Source organism: Taudactylus pleione, unplaced genomic scaffold, assembly GCF_031769625.1.
Source record: "Taudactylus pleione unplaced genomic scaffold, aTauple2 ptg000019l, whole genome shotgun sequence".
NCBI lineage: Eukaryota > Metazoa > Chordata > Amphibia > Anura > Myobatrachidae > Taudactylus > Taudactylus pleione.
Window position 1 is genome coordinate 6606196 of NW_028284421.1, and position 13880 is coordinate 6620075.

The window sequence follows — 13880 nt, forward strand, 5'->3', positions numbered from 1 at the left end:
GCCCCTCTCACTCCCCCTCAACACAGTCACCTCCATTACCTCCATCACAGCCCCTCCATTACAGCCCCCTCCATCACAGCCCCTCATATCCCCTCTTCACAGACCCTCTCACTCCCCTTCATCACAGTCACCTCCATTACCTCCATCACAGCCCCTCCATTACAGCACCCATCCATCACAGCCCCTTATATCACCCTCATATCACCCGCATCACAGCCACTCATATCCCCTCTTCACAGCCCCTCAACATAGCCCCTCACTCCGCCTCATCACAGTCACCTGCAATAGTGAACATCTGTGAAGCAGGCCCATTGTGTGGAGACTATAATGACATGTATGCATATATATTTACAGCGAAAGTAAGTACATTTGCATGTAATAGAATGCAGGTTTACCAAAAGTGCTCTGTACAGCACTGCAGCCCTAGGGCAGGAGTCCTGGGCTGCAGTGCCTTGATGTGTAAAGCCCATCACTATCTGCCAGGCGTAAGACACATATATTTTAAGAAATTGTGATGCATTCAGTACATAAGTAGTCAGGTTTGCAGGGCGGTAACTAGGGTGGTGCAACCGGTGCCACCGCACAGAGCACAGGATGCCCTGGGGCAGAACTGGCTGCCTACCTTAATCTCTATTTTCACAGGTGCCCACTGCTGTGTATATCAGTAGAGGTGCGCCCGGCCCCGGCACCTTCACTGCAGCGGTGCAACCCTGGTGCCTGCCTATCTCTATCACTTACAGCTCTGCTTCCCCCATGGCTCCTGCACTCGGAGCTCTATACTAGGGATGGGAGAGACATCATGACGTCTCTCCTCTCCCCACTCCCAGGACCCACACAGTGGAAAGAGACAGTGAGGAGCTGTGGAGCGCACATCAGTGGCAGTCTATGCCTGGTCACAGAGTATTACTGACCAGGGAGTGTAGTACGTATTATCACCGGCTGACAGCGGCAGCCCAGCAGGGTTGAAGATCCCGAATGTCAAAAGGTAAGTATTAACTAAACCTATTCTACCCCCTAACCCTCCTTTTGGGGTGCCTAACCCTAACCTCCCCCCCACGTGCCTAACCCTAACCCTTCTCTAAGTGCCTAAACCTAACCCCCCCTTCCCCTAGCCTAAACCCAACCTCCCGCGGGGGTGCCTAGCCCTAGGTCCCCCCGGGAGCCCCTAACCTAAGCCTCCCCCCCCCCCTCCCGCGGCTGTCCGTGCCAGGCTTACCTTCGATCGGTAAGCCAGGTGTCGGGCTCCCGGCATAGGTCTAATGACAGACGTCGGGATTTTGACGCCTGTCATTAGTACCACGCTGGGATTAGAAAGTCGGGGGAAGCTGGCGGTTGGAATTTAGACAGTCGGCTTCCTGACTACATCCCCTGACCAGGTTAGTGCTGACTGCATATAGGAGGATGAGGAGGAGGGGTTACAAATTTACAATGTGACATATATTATTAACATTAAAATTATCCTTACTGTTCCAAGTATAAGGTAAGGTAATAATTTAGCAGGTGACCACTTAACAATAATATCTTCTTGTCTGCAAGTGTCATGAGGCACCCCATGGTGCCACGGCACACAGTTTGGAAACCACTGCTGTAGATAAATGCCAGGATTGTAGCTTGCTGGCAATACCAATATGAAAATGACTTTCTAATAGTAAGCCAGTTAACTCCTGTACACTACAGTCTCATGGCTTAAATATTTCACTGACTTCACAGGCTTTATTTATTCTAAATGCAGCCCAGTCTTGAAAATCTCGACTTCAAAACTCCCCCAAATCTTTCCTCAGAATAAGGATTTTTATCTGGGTACAAGGAGTGATTGTTATAATTGCTGTACCCCAACTTACTATTCTCCTGTTCTAGGGCTCACTATGAATGATGAGTCTGTTATATAAGCACTATGGCCCTCATTCAGAGGTGGTCATTAGATGCAAGCAGTCGCTCTGAATCAGGGCGGCCGCTTGCATCCTGAACGGCCACCTCCTTGTCAATCGTTAAGCTGTGGGTTACCACCCACAGCTTAACGACCTACCAGGTTGATGGTCGCGATGGTGGTCACCATTGCGACCATAGGGGCTTACGACCAGACCAAAAGGTTGGGTCTGGGCACTCGTAAGCCCCAGGGAGCTTTCTGCTCTGATGGAGCAGGAAGCTCCCCACTGACATCACTGATGATTTCAGTGCGGCTGCCCACAAAACGGTAGGCGTTTGTAAAGGAACGCCACGATTTTGGAAACCACCCCCCCGGCCCGCCTACCAAACGGGGGTAGCTGTTGATCAACATCGACAGCCGCCCCTTTGGTAGCGAGCTCTGGAGTGACAGAGTTTCTCTGTCGCTCCAGGGCTTGCACACGCGCAGTGCGGCCGCTGCACGTGCGCAGACCTTGAGTCGGTTAGGAACGCATCGGCATTCGCGACCGGCTCTGAATAAGGTTCTATGAGTCATGTGACTCAGATGCTGCAGTTAGTGACTATGTAGATGTGATGCATATAATTTACTCACTGTTGGTAGGGCACTGCTGCCACTACCAATAAGCCATGCAGCTTTTAGTTCAGCCCCTTCTGAGCGTGTTATTAACAATGCCTAGTGCCCCATTCTGTAAGTCTTGCAGACAGCTGCCTCCAGTCAGAGGAGACAAGGGTGTAAGACAGGAGTCAGTAGAAGGTGGTCGCCTCTGGGCACCAGCCCTGAAGGGGGCACACTGAGCTCATCTATTGCTCTAGGTTCTGCTTTATGCCCCTCAGTGAAGGAATAAGCAGGGAGCCCAGAGGTCATTTGGTACAGTCCTCCCTTCCTAGGGCCCACACCCTGGAGTCTGGTCTCTAGGGATGGATCTCAAGCAAGGAAACTGCACCCAGGGCCGGCTCTAGGGGTGTTCGACCAGTGCGGTCGCACAGGGGCGCCACCCATAGAGGGCGGCACCCCTCCCCAGCATCCCGATTTCGAAGGGACAGTACTGTCCCGCTGTTCCACCCGCGGGCCACTTCGGCCTGCGGGTGGTCAAATCGGGAGGCTGGGGACCCCCACCGCCGCAGCTGTGCGGCAGTGCCGGACCCCCGGAGAGTGAATGGATGCCGCACGCATGCGCGCGGCAACCATTCACTGACGGGAGAGGGCTGGGGTAAGCCCAGCCTTTGACGCAGTGCTTGGCTTTACCCCCAGCCTGACGTTATTTGGAGGCGTGCCATGCGGGCATGCCTCCAAATAACATCACACAGGGGGCGTGACCTATGGTAATTAGGCCACGCCCCCAAACACGCGCGCGAGGTTAGGGCGCTCTCTCAAGAGCCTGCACAGGGTGCTAAGAACCCTGGAGCCGGCCCTGACTGCACCAATAGGCCAGATTCAGAGTTATATGCTATTAGCACAGCAGCTGCATCTGCTTCCAGCTCATGACCCCTCTTCTGTGACAACATGATGTGATATGTGCTGGTAGCAGGAACCTGCACAAGGTGCATAAGTGTTCTGCTACAGCACTGATTTGAGTTCAGTTGCCAGTAGAGCCAAGTATTGTAGGTATACAAGTTTGTAGTGATGACCAGTTTTTGTAACACCTAATTTGTGCTTTGAATCTGGATGTGTTGATATAATCTTTGCCAATCTTTGTTAGGTCAGTTTTGCTTTTTTGTTTAATTTTCACTCTGGAAGCCCAGTGAGTGTAAATGCTGTGCGCAAGCGGCATCTCTCAGTGCCAACGTTGTAATAAGGGGTGTGCAACCTGTGCTGCAACACAACGTGCAGGGCTCTGTGGATGGCAACATCACTGCCCCATGGCCCTTACTTGTGGAACAGCACCCTGCAGCCAGGATCACTGCTGCAGTGCTGCCGAATCGTCCTTTAGACACTCCAAACAGGCATCCTGCAGTGTGTGCAGCACATCTGGAGCATCCTTAGGATGATCCAAGTCAGCACTGCACTTAGCGGTGCTGCTGACCCCACCCCCTTCTCCTGACATCATCATATCAGGCGCTAAGGGGACGGGGGCTAGCAAAGGGGTGCATTTAAGCCCTGTTACAGCCCTGCTCATTACTATACATTTCATTGCAATTTCTGTTAATGCACGATAGTGTAATGGTTAACATTACCTCCTCACAGCACTGAGGGCTTGGGTTTGATTCCCACCATGGCCCTAACTGTGTTGAGTTTGAATATTCTCCCCATGCTTGCGTAGTTTTCCTCCGGGAACTCTGCATTACTCCCATACTCTAAATAGGTCAATTGGCTGTTGACAAAAATGATCCCTAGTGTGTGTGCATATGATAGGGAATATTGGGTCTGATTCAGAGTTGTATGCAAATCCTGTTGCGACTGCATCTTTTTATGCAAATACTGCGAGATAAAATGTCGCAGCCGCTGATATATTTATTGACATGCCCACTGGTGGCTTTGCAAATTCAAGCGGCTGCATAAAAAGTTGCAGCATCTGCATACAAAAAGGCAGCATCGGTCACGGATCATACGATTATCAGTCTTCTGAGTAACCCTATGACTTCTCAGAATGGCCGATGGAGCTAAGACGCCAGCACCAGTGAAAATGCATACAAAGAAGCAGACGTTGGATCTGACAGCTTATAAAATGGTTGTGACACGCCCCCATTTTTTAAGCCAACCCTCTGTTACCACCTGTTAGCATCCACAAAGGATCCCTTACTCTAAATCACTCTGGGTCTAAATCCTCTCTGCAAGCGACGTCACAGAGGCATTAGGTTGCGTGCGACTTGGACACATGCACTAAAATAAAAACATTGGCCAACTGCATAAATATCGGTATATTCTGAATCAGGCTCATAGATTGTAAACTCCACTGGGGCAGGGACTGATTTGCATTGTCAAAATATTCTCTACAATGCGCTGTAAATACAGTGCATCCGGAAAGTATTCACAGCGCGTCACTTTTTCCACATTTTGTTATGTTACAGCCTTACTTAAGAATGGAATAAATTCATTTTTGTCCTCGAAAATCTACATACAATACCCCATAATGACAATGTGTAAAAAGTTTTTTTGAGATTTTTGCAAATTTAATAAAAAAAAAGCACTAAGAAATCACACGTACATAAGTATTCGCGGCCTTTGCCATGAAGCTCAAAATTGAGCTCAGGTGCATCCTGTTTCCACTGATCATCCTTGAGATGTCCCTACAGATTAATTGGAGTCCACCTGTGGTAAATTCAGTTGATTTGACATGATTTTGAAAAGCATACACCTGTCTATATAAGGTCCCACACTTGACAGTGCATGTTAAGCTGGCCACACACTAGACCAACTTACATCCAACCAGCCAACTTGTTGATTGGTTGGAATGAAAATCTGGTAACGTATTGGAGTAAATGATGATCAGCAATTTGCTCCTAAATGTCAGAAAACAGATGAAAATGGTCGTTCAGACAAGTTTGTTAAATGTTTGATCTAAACTATTTGTTCAAACAACAGTTTTGGTTCATTTTCCAGCATTTGGGAGCAAATTGCTGATTGCATTCCTTACCAGATATTCATTCCAACCAATCAACTAGTTGGCTGGTTGGACAGATAATCTTTAGATGTGTGGCCAGCTTTAGAGCACAAACCAAGCATGAAGTCCAAGGAAATGTCTGTAGGGGATTCAATCGGGAAACCGGCTGACGTAAGCCCGACAGCCGGCTTCCCGATTGCTTTAACCTGGTGAGGGTTAAATGACAGGCGTCTAAATCTAGATGCCTGTCATTTTTCCGACGCCGGGAGACCGGCATCCCGATCGAAGGGATGCCAGGCGCCGCGAGCGGACAACCGCGGGGGGGAGGGCTAGGTTTAGGGCACCCGGGGGGGACTTAGGGTTAGGCACCCCTCCGGGAGGGTTAGGGTTAGGCTAGGTGAAGGGGGGGTTAGGGTTAGTCACCCCCGGGGGGAGGATAGGGTTAGGCATTCCCCCGGGGGACTTAGGTTTAGGCAGCAGGGAAGGGGGGGATTAGGTTTAGGCACCTAGAGGGGGATTAGGGTTAGGCACAGGGGGGAGGTTAGGGTTAGACACCCTTAAGGAGGGTTAGGGTTAGGGGGGTTAAGTTAGTTTGTACTTACCTAGGGACGATCGGGATTTCCAGCGCTGTCGGGCTGCTGCTGCCGAGATCGCTGCATCTGTCAGGCTGACGCTGCCGGGAATCGAACTGCCAGCCATGCTACAGCCGGTATTTCATACCGAATGCGTCTGTAGACCTCCAAGACAGGATTGTCTCAAGGCACAAATCTGGGGAAGGGTACAGAAAAATATCTGCTGCTTTGAAGGTCCCAATGAGCACAGTGGCCTCCATCATCCACAAATGAAAGAAGTTTGGAACCACCAGGACTCTTCCTAGAGTTGGCTTCCATCTAAACTGAGTGATCGGAGGAGAAAGGCCCTAGTCAGGGAGGTGACCAAGAACCCGATGGTCACTCTGTCAGAGCAACCGCATTCTTCTGTGGAGAGATGAGAACCTTCCAGAAGGGCAGCCATCTCTGCAGCAATCCACCAATCAGGCCTGTATGGTACAGTGGCCATACGGAAGCGACTCCTTAGTAAAAAGCACATGGCAGCCAAAATGCACTTGAAGGACTCTCAGACCATGAGAGACAAAGATTGAACTCTTTGGCGTGAATGCCAGGCGTTCTGTTTGGAGGAAACCAGGCACCGCTCATCACCAGGCCAATACCATCCCTACAGTGAAGCATGGTGGTGGCAGCATCATGTTGTGGGATGTTTTTCAGCAGCAGAAACTGGGAGACTAGTCAGGATAGAGGGAAAGATGAATGCAGCAATGTACAGAGACATCCTGGATGAAAACCTGCTCCAGAGCGCTCTTGACTTTAGACTGGGGCGACGGTTAATTTTTCAGCAGGACAACGACCCTAAGCACACAGCCAAGATATCAAAGTAGTGGCTTCAGGACAACTATGTGAATGTCCTTGAGTGGCCCAGCCAGAGCCCAGACTTGAATCTGATTGAACATCTCTGGAGAGATCTGAAAATGGCGGTTTATGACCCAGAAGTCCCTCTGCACATGTGCAGTATGATGCGGGTGCCGCCGTGGGTGCTGGGAGATATCCGATTGGATCCCTCTCAAAGGAAAATGTGGAAAGAAGCCATAGGTTTATCTGTAGGGTAAAACCATCTAACTATGGCGTTACCCAACAGGTCCAAGCTCCGGAATGTATAGCATTTCGGAGCTTGGTACAGGAAATGCGGCCAAAACTCATTAAATGGCATTTTCTGAGTTTTGGATGCATTTTTGCCCTTAGTACTTCCCGCCCCAAGTTCAGAACTCAGATCTTAAAAACAGATATTGCATGTTTTAGATTCATGTAAGTCCCTCCCTTGTGATTTCAGGTGCCATTTCACACAGGAGAGCAATACTACATACTAGTCACTATTAGAGAGAGTTGTAAGTAGATGGAGTGGGTGGGTATCATGTAAAAGACTGCAGTTATCTTTGTCACTGTGGATGTTTGTCAGACACTAGCTAGCACCTGCAATCCAGTACAAACTTCATATGTTTGTTAGAATAAAAAATAGAAAGACCGAGAGCGCTGGGTTTAAGTGAAAGTTATTTTGAACATTAATAGTCCGTAAAATTTCAAATAAATCTGTTTTATTCAGTAAAAATAAATAAAATAATTAATTAGACTCATATACACTATAACAATACAATAACAAGTCTGTGCACAAACCCAGGTATATGAGGATTATGAAAATAACTGTATTTATTAATGAATTAGTGATATAAGTTTCATGAAGCAAGCAGTCACATAATAGCAGTCCGTAGCTAGCAGCCAGCAGACGTATGATTAATGTTGTCAAGCCACAATACAAGCAGTCCTGGTTAGTAACAACAGTCAGCAGTAGTGTTCCCTCTAGCTCCGGCGGGAGGCAGGGCGCCGGAGCTAGAGAGGGCATGCCCGTGCGCCGCCTTCGGCGCGCGCGACCGAGAAGGGGGCGTGGTCATCGGAAAAGGGGGCGTGTCTACAAGACGCGTCCCCTTTTCGTCACTCTTGGGGGCGTGCCCGGCACTTACGGACACGCCGGGCAGCCCCCAAGCCCTGCAGACAGGGAGAATAGATGCCAGGCGCATGCGCCCGGCGTCTATTCTCAGGCGGTGACCGGGTCACCGCATGTTTCTCCACCTGCGGGACACTGCATCCCGCGGGTGAGAACGGCTCCCGCAGGCTGTGAGGGCAGGGCGCTTTTTGCCCTCCTCCTGGAGGGCAGGGCGCCGCGCCCCGCTAAAACAGCCTAGCGGGAACGCTACAGCAGTGAACTTGTAGTGAGCTGAAGTTACTTTGTTTTTCATAGATGTGCTATATTCTTGTAAGTGCCATGTGTTTGTGCTGCTGGTCTGTCACTAAGGTTAGTCAGCCAGCTCGCTGCAGCCTTTGGCCAATATTGGTGAAAATAATATTGTGAGCTGTGATGTGATTGCCTGGAGTAGCCTGGAAATTAATGTTATTGATGTTAATAATAATGCAGCAACAAAACCAGAACCACATTACATGATTTTAGCTGTTTTTATCAATTGTAAAGAAATCCAAATCAAAACTGAAACCAATCCAAAAGACTTAAGGGTGGTTTTGCCAAAATTAAAACACAACGATGATTTAGAACCAAAACATAGAACCAAAACCAAAAACATGGTAGTCCGCACAAATCTCTAAAGTTAATATAATTAAAAGTCTTTGATCTTCTGCTTTTTTTTTTTATTAAAGATTGTTGAAAGTCAGAAGTTAAAATGTATTACCTTTATCATAATGCTAAATGGATATGCTTTGATGAATTTTGATATTACATATACACGCACCACTTGGAAGAAATTCAACTGTGACTTAACCCTTTCAGTAAAGGGTACTCTTAGCAGAATACCAGTGATGTGCAGTGAGGTAAATGGCTGGGAAGGCACTGGATAGTATCAGAGCCAGATTTACACATACACATATTAACCCGTGGGTTCATGTGGGCATTATACAAAGGTGCAGCTGTATATAGTGCAGGAAATTTGCTGCTTTTTGATCAGGGATGTGTGGAAAAGGTAGACAGGGGAGGCAGTGCCTCACCTGCCATACACTTTTTACTCCAGAGTTTTGACTATAAAAATGATTAGAATAATTCAAAGAAGATATTTATAATATTTTCTTTAAATTGTTCTTATTTTTATAGTCAAAACTCTGGAGTATTCTGAAGTATGACAGGAAAGGCTCTGCCACACCCCACCCTATGTATGGGTATAATACCCTTTTATCTGATATGGACCCCTAAACACATGTGACTTCGCACTTCTCAATCCCCCTCTTCCATACTACACACATTGAAAGTATGGGATGCTGTAGTTGCCACTACCTCCCCACTCCATACCTATACCTGCTCTGGCTAAATTAATCCTGGACCTTAACCTCACCGCATTGGTTTCCAAGGGAGTTTCCACACTGGCTGATCTATTCCTTACTCTCTCTTAACCTCATCTAAATTACATTTTTTCAACTTCTCTCCAAAATAAGAGGACACTTCCAAAAATATGAAATAGGTTTCCAATTTAAGAGCAATTACAAAGGCCTAGGCCTCATTTATCCACTAGTTTTATAATTCACAACAAGTGATAAAACTGATTGCTTATGATAAATGGTGCTGAAGCCAATCCGCTACTAACTGTCAGTTTTCAAACAGATGACAGTTGGGAGCTGATTGGCTGGAGAACCGTTATCATACGCAACAAGTTTTATAACTTGTTGTGAATTATAAAACTAGTGGATAAATGAGGCCTAGGCCTTTGTAACTGCTCTTAAACTGGAAACCTATTTCATATTTTTGGAAGTGTCCTCCTATTTTGGAGAGAAGTGAGTATTTCGATCTTTAAGGTTTTATCTGCCCCTATTGAGCTCTGTCCTGGGACTTTCCTAAACACAACAGATACGCTTTGGGCCATATCTTGATTGCCACCAATATGTTTATTGCTCAATTTTAGAAAGATTCCTCCCCTCCCCATCCATAAAATTATATTGCAAATTCAGTACGCCTTTGAGATGAAGACTGTTAATACCCCTTTTTCAACCTCTGCATCTATGGTTAAATGGTTCATTGGAATGGATATGTGTGGGAGACGAAGCTGCTTACTCTCAGCTTTCTGGATTAGCTTATTCCATATCTTCCTTTAGGTATAATGAGGTGCCAGACCCCTCTCCTGCTCCTTATTTGCCTCTTTAGATATGGGGGTATTTCTTTCTGCTTTGCAACTGTTGTTATTTATTTATATGACTGACTTCATGTAAGTATCCAAATCCGCCCCTGATATCCCACCCAGTGTCGGACTGGGGCATGAAGGGCCCACCGGGGCAATGCAGTGGTAGGGGCCCATACTTAAGGGGCATGGTCAGTCACCACAGAGGCTTGGTTAACCTTCCATGAGAGAGAGCATGGTCTGGGCCCCGTAATGTACCAGATTGATAACAGCAATGCACTGCAATGAATATACCATAGTCCTGTGAATACAGAATAATTTAACATACGATATGTATAATATGTTCACCACATTAATGCACTGTACATGTCATAGGGGAACCCGGTACTGACATCTAAATGAGAACTGCATTAGGTGTAGTAATGTGAAATAAATGCCACTGTAAAAAAAATTTAACTATGTAAGCTCTTACTGCTGGGATGACTTAATCGTAGGTTAGTGAATTAACACAGAGCTACAATGAGATTCCAGTCACTGGCAGTAATGTAATGACAAAAACTATATATACAATCACCTGCGATACAAAAGGAGGTGCAACTTTACAAAGTGATAAACACCAACCACAAGAAACTTGAGTAACAAAATTAAAATAAAGCGCTCCTCCACTAGGATGGGAAAAGTTTAGAAAAAAAAATTAAAAATACCGAACCCGCTCACCCCTAATATATATATATATATATATATATATACTTTAAGTGAACAGATTGTCACTCTGATCTACACGGAATTGTGTAAGTCACTTAGTCCAAGTCAATAATTCTGCAGTGGACAGCTGGTATGGAAGTGATTTCAATCAATCCAGGTACATCTCCAGTATAATGTTTCACCAGATATTTATGTTGCCAGTGATCATAAATGCAATTCACATAAAATAACAAAAAGGCCTCTCATAGTGTAGAAAGCCTCCAACACATTTATACTAGCAATAAAATAATAGCACAGGTAAAAGTGGCTCCGTACCGTAATAAGCCTTTTAAGAAAGGCACATGTACAAGCATAAGGGGTGAATACAAGCCCGGGTAACCTTCACCTTCTCTTTTTCAGACTACCACGCATTTCAACAGTACTCACCTTGAGTAAGACAGTAATGTTGAAACGCGTTGGTGGTCTGAAAAGCACTAAAGATGCTTTCTAACCATTTACTGTAATGTGTATGAATTGTTTTTGACCATCTTTAGTTCTCGCAGTAAATCCACACCCCCGTGTTCTTCTTACCACACCTGCTCTTGTTATTTCCAGGGGATGTGAGGCGCATATGCTATTAATGATGAATTGGTCAGATCTTATGTTGGATGACAAATTTGCAATTTGCAAAATGCATTTGTTTTCCACCAACGCAGTTTACATTTATGTTTAGACCCAAATTGTGTCCAATTGTTAATTAAGTCATATCTGTTTAGAATCTCTTTTATATTCTTAAAGAACATAGTAAGACAGAGAGCTTAATTTATTGAGCAGCTTTTGTAAACTCGATTTCCCTGTGGCTTTTAAAATGGTAATTTTATAAAAAATTCAAAATGCGCCATATGTTTTTATATTTTCCAACCCAGCATGCTGGGCTTTGCCTTTGCTAAAATTGCTGTTTTAAAAGCTCTGGGAAAATGTTCTAGTTTCGTTCCTCAATAAGTTGTCTTCCAATAAATTAGGTCCAAAATATGATGTAGGATCAAATAATGTACTGTCAGAAAATCTGGCAAGTGTGAAATTTACAAATATATTATTGACTTTATACTTTTATTTTTTTACAGGCTACAAAAAGGAACTTCGCACAGCAATAAAAAATGTAATGTCTCCAAACACCACCGAGACCAAGTTTATGTTATACAATGAGGAAGGAGACAATAATATGTGTCAAATTGTGACTCTACATCCAGCAACACTAGCAAAATGTGCTTTTAATGCAACCATTCCTTTAGTTCTAATAGTTCATGGATGGTCGGTACGTATTGGAAGCTTTGTCTATATGATAGGAAACATATTATTTATTAGGCCCATTGGACTTTCATATTTCTGTCAGCCTTAACAATAGAATAGAACACAAGAACAAGTCGGAGATTAAGTGGGTAGTCAGAGCATTAGAAAGTAAACAGCAGTCCAGAGTATTTCAGGTTATCCAACTCCTGGATATACCACATGGCAGATGCAAATACACGCAGATGGTCTGTTATAAAATCGGTACAGATATGGAGATGTATACATCTTGAGCTGTGCATGGATCTTTCCGTTACTACAATGCATTATCCTCTATGCCTCCAAGTGCCGGCCTGCTTGATCAGATAGAATAACTAACACATAATCATAAATAAGAGCTGCAGTAAGTAAGGATTTAGATCACATTTTTGTTGCACTGCTGTAAGCAATATCTACATACTGTAACTGGAATAGCACATGAATGGTCAGGCCCAGGGCCGGCTCCAGGGGTCTGAGCACCCTGTGCCGGAACGCCTCCAAATAACGTCAGGCTGGGGGTAAAGCCCTCTCCCGTCAGTAAATTGATGCCGTGTGCATGCACGCTGCATCCATTCACACTCCGGGGGTCTGGCACCACCACACAGCTGCGGCGGTGGGGGTCCCCAACCCCCCGATTTGACCACACGCAGGCCACTTCGGCCCACGGGTGGACTACTGGGATGTTTGGGAGGGGTGCACCCTCCAAGGGCGGCGCCCCTGTGCGACCGCACTGGTCGAACACCCCTAGAGCCGGCCCTGGTCAGGCCTTATGAAGTTCAACATTCTTTTTTTATATTTCAAGTACTTCACCAAGTAAGTGGAAACTGACTGCAATATTGAAGGACAGTAGAGCTAGAAAATGTTCCAAAACCAAGTAAATATATCATGTTATACATGACTGGCCTCAGGTATCCTAGCACCCTGTGGAGAGGGATAAAGTGATGAGAGATAAAGTACCAAGCTCCTAACTCATTTTACAGGCTGTGTTTGAAAAATGGCAGTTAACAGCTGATTGGTTGGCACTTTATCTCCATCCACTTTATCTCTCTCCACAGCTTAGTACATCTCCCCCTATGTGAGAAGTTTTGGAGTGCCCCACACCACTGGAATGGCCCTGGAGTCGGCTCAGATGTTGTGTTACTCAACACAGTCATGCCCATACTGATATGAACCATCAGCATACAGTATTGACTCGTATTCTCCATATATGTGTAACGACTGCACAGAATCTATGTTCTTGTTCCTGCATGGTTTTATTGTGCCAAGCATGCATGTTTTTTACATTTTATTTGATTTGTTTTGGAATTTTGCTTTGCTTCAACGTCAAGTATTTGTAACCCCCCTTTCCCCTCTATTCTGTGTTTGCCCCTGCTGTCCAACCTACATTATATATTTATTAACCACTATACTGATAGCTGTAGAATTTTCTTTATGATGGATGGGTTACACAGAGTTTATAGCCAAGTTCAAGTGTATTCTACAGCTGTCAGCCTGGCAGTTACTGAAACCCTATGGACTCCAGTGACTCGTTTCTAAAGTAAATAAAAGACAGAAGAGTGTGGTAACTGTGGTGAGGCAATTAGACCATTTTACCTCTCAGTTACTGTAATAGTGATGATGGAGCAAACAGGGAGAGATTTAATCATGGATAAAGCAGGAATAAACTGTACAGGAGGTGGGAAATTATAAGATTGCCAGACCCT

The 13880-nt window shown here is 45.6% G+C and overlaps 1 protein-coding gene across 1 annotated transcript in view; it reads left to right on the plus strand.

Annotated features, from left to right (window-relative positions):
* Nucleotides 1–13880, plus strand: part of LIPC (lipase C, hepatic type) — a 157171-nt gene that overhangs the window by 85816 nt on the left and 57475 nt on the right. The window contains exon 4 of the mRNA XM_088447591.1: nt 11976–12166. Within this exon, the coding sequence (XP_088303717.1) occupies nt 11976–12166 (191 nt within the window). The remainder of the gene's footprint in view (nt 1–11975; nt 12167–13880) is intronic.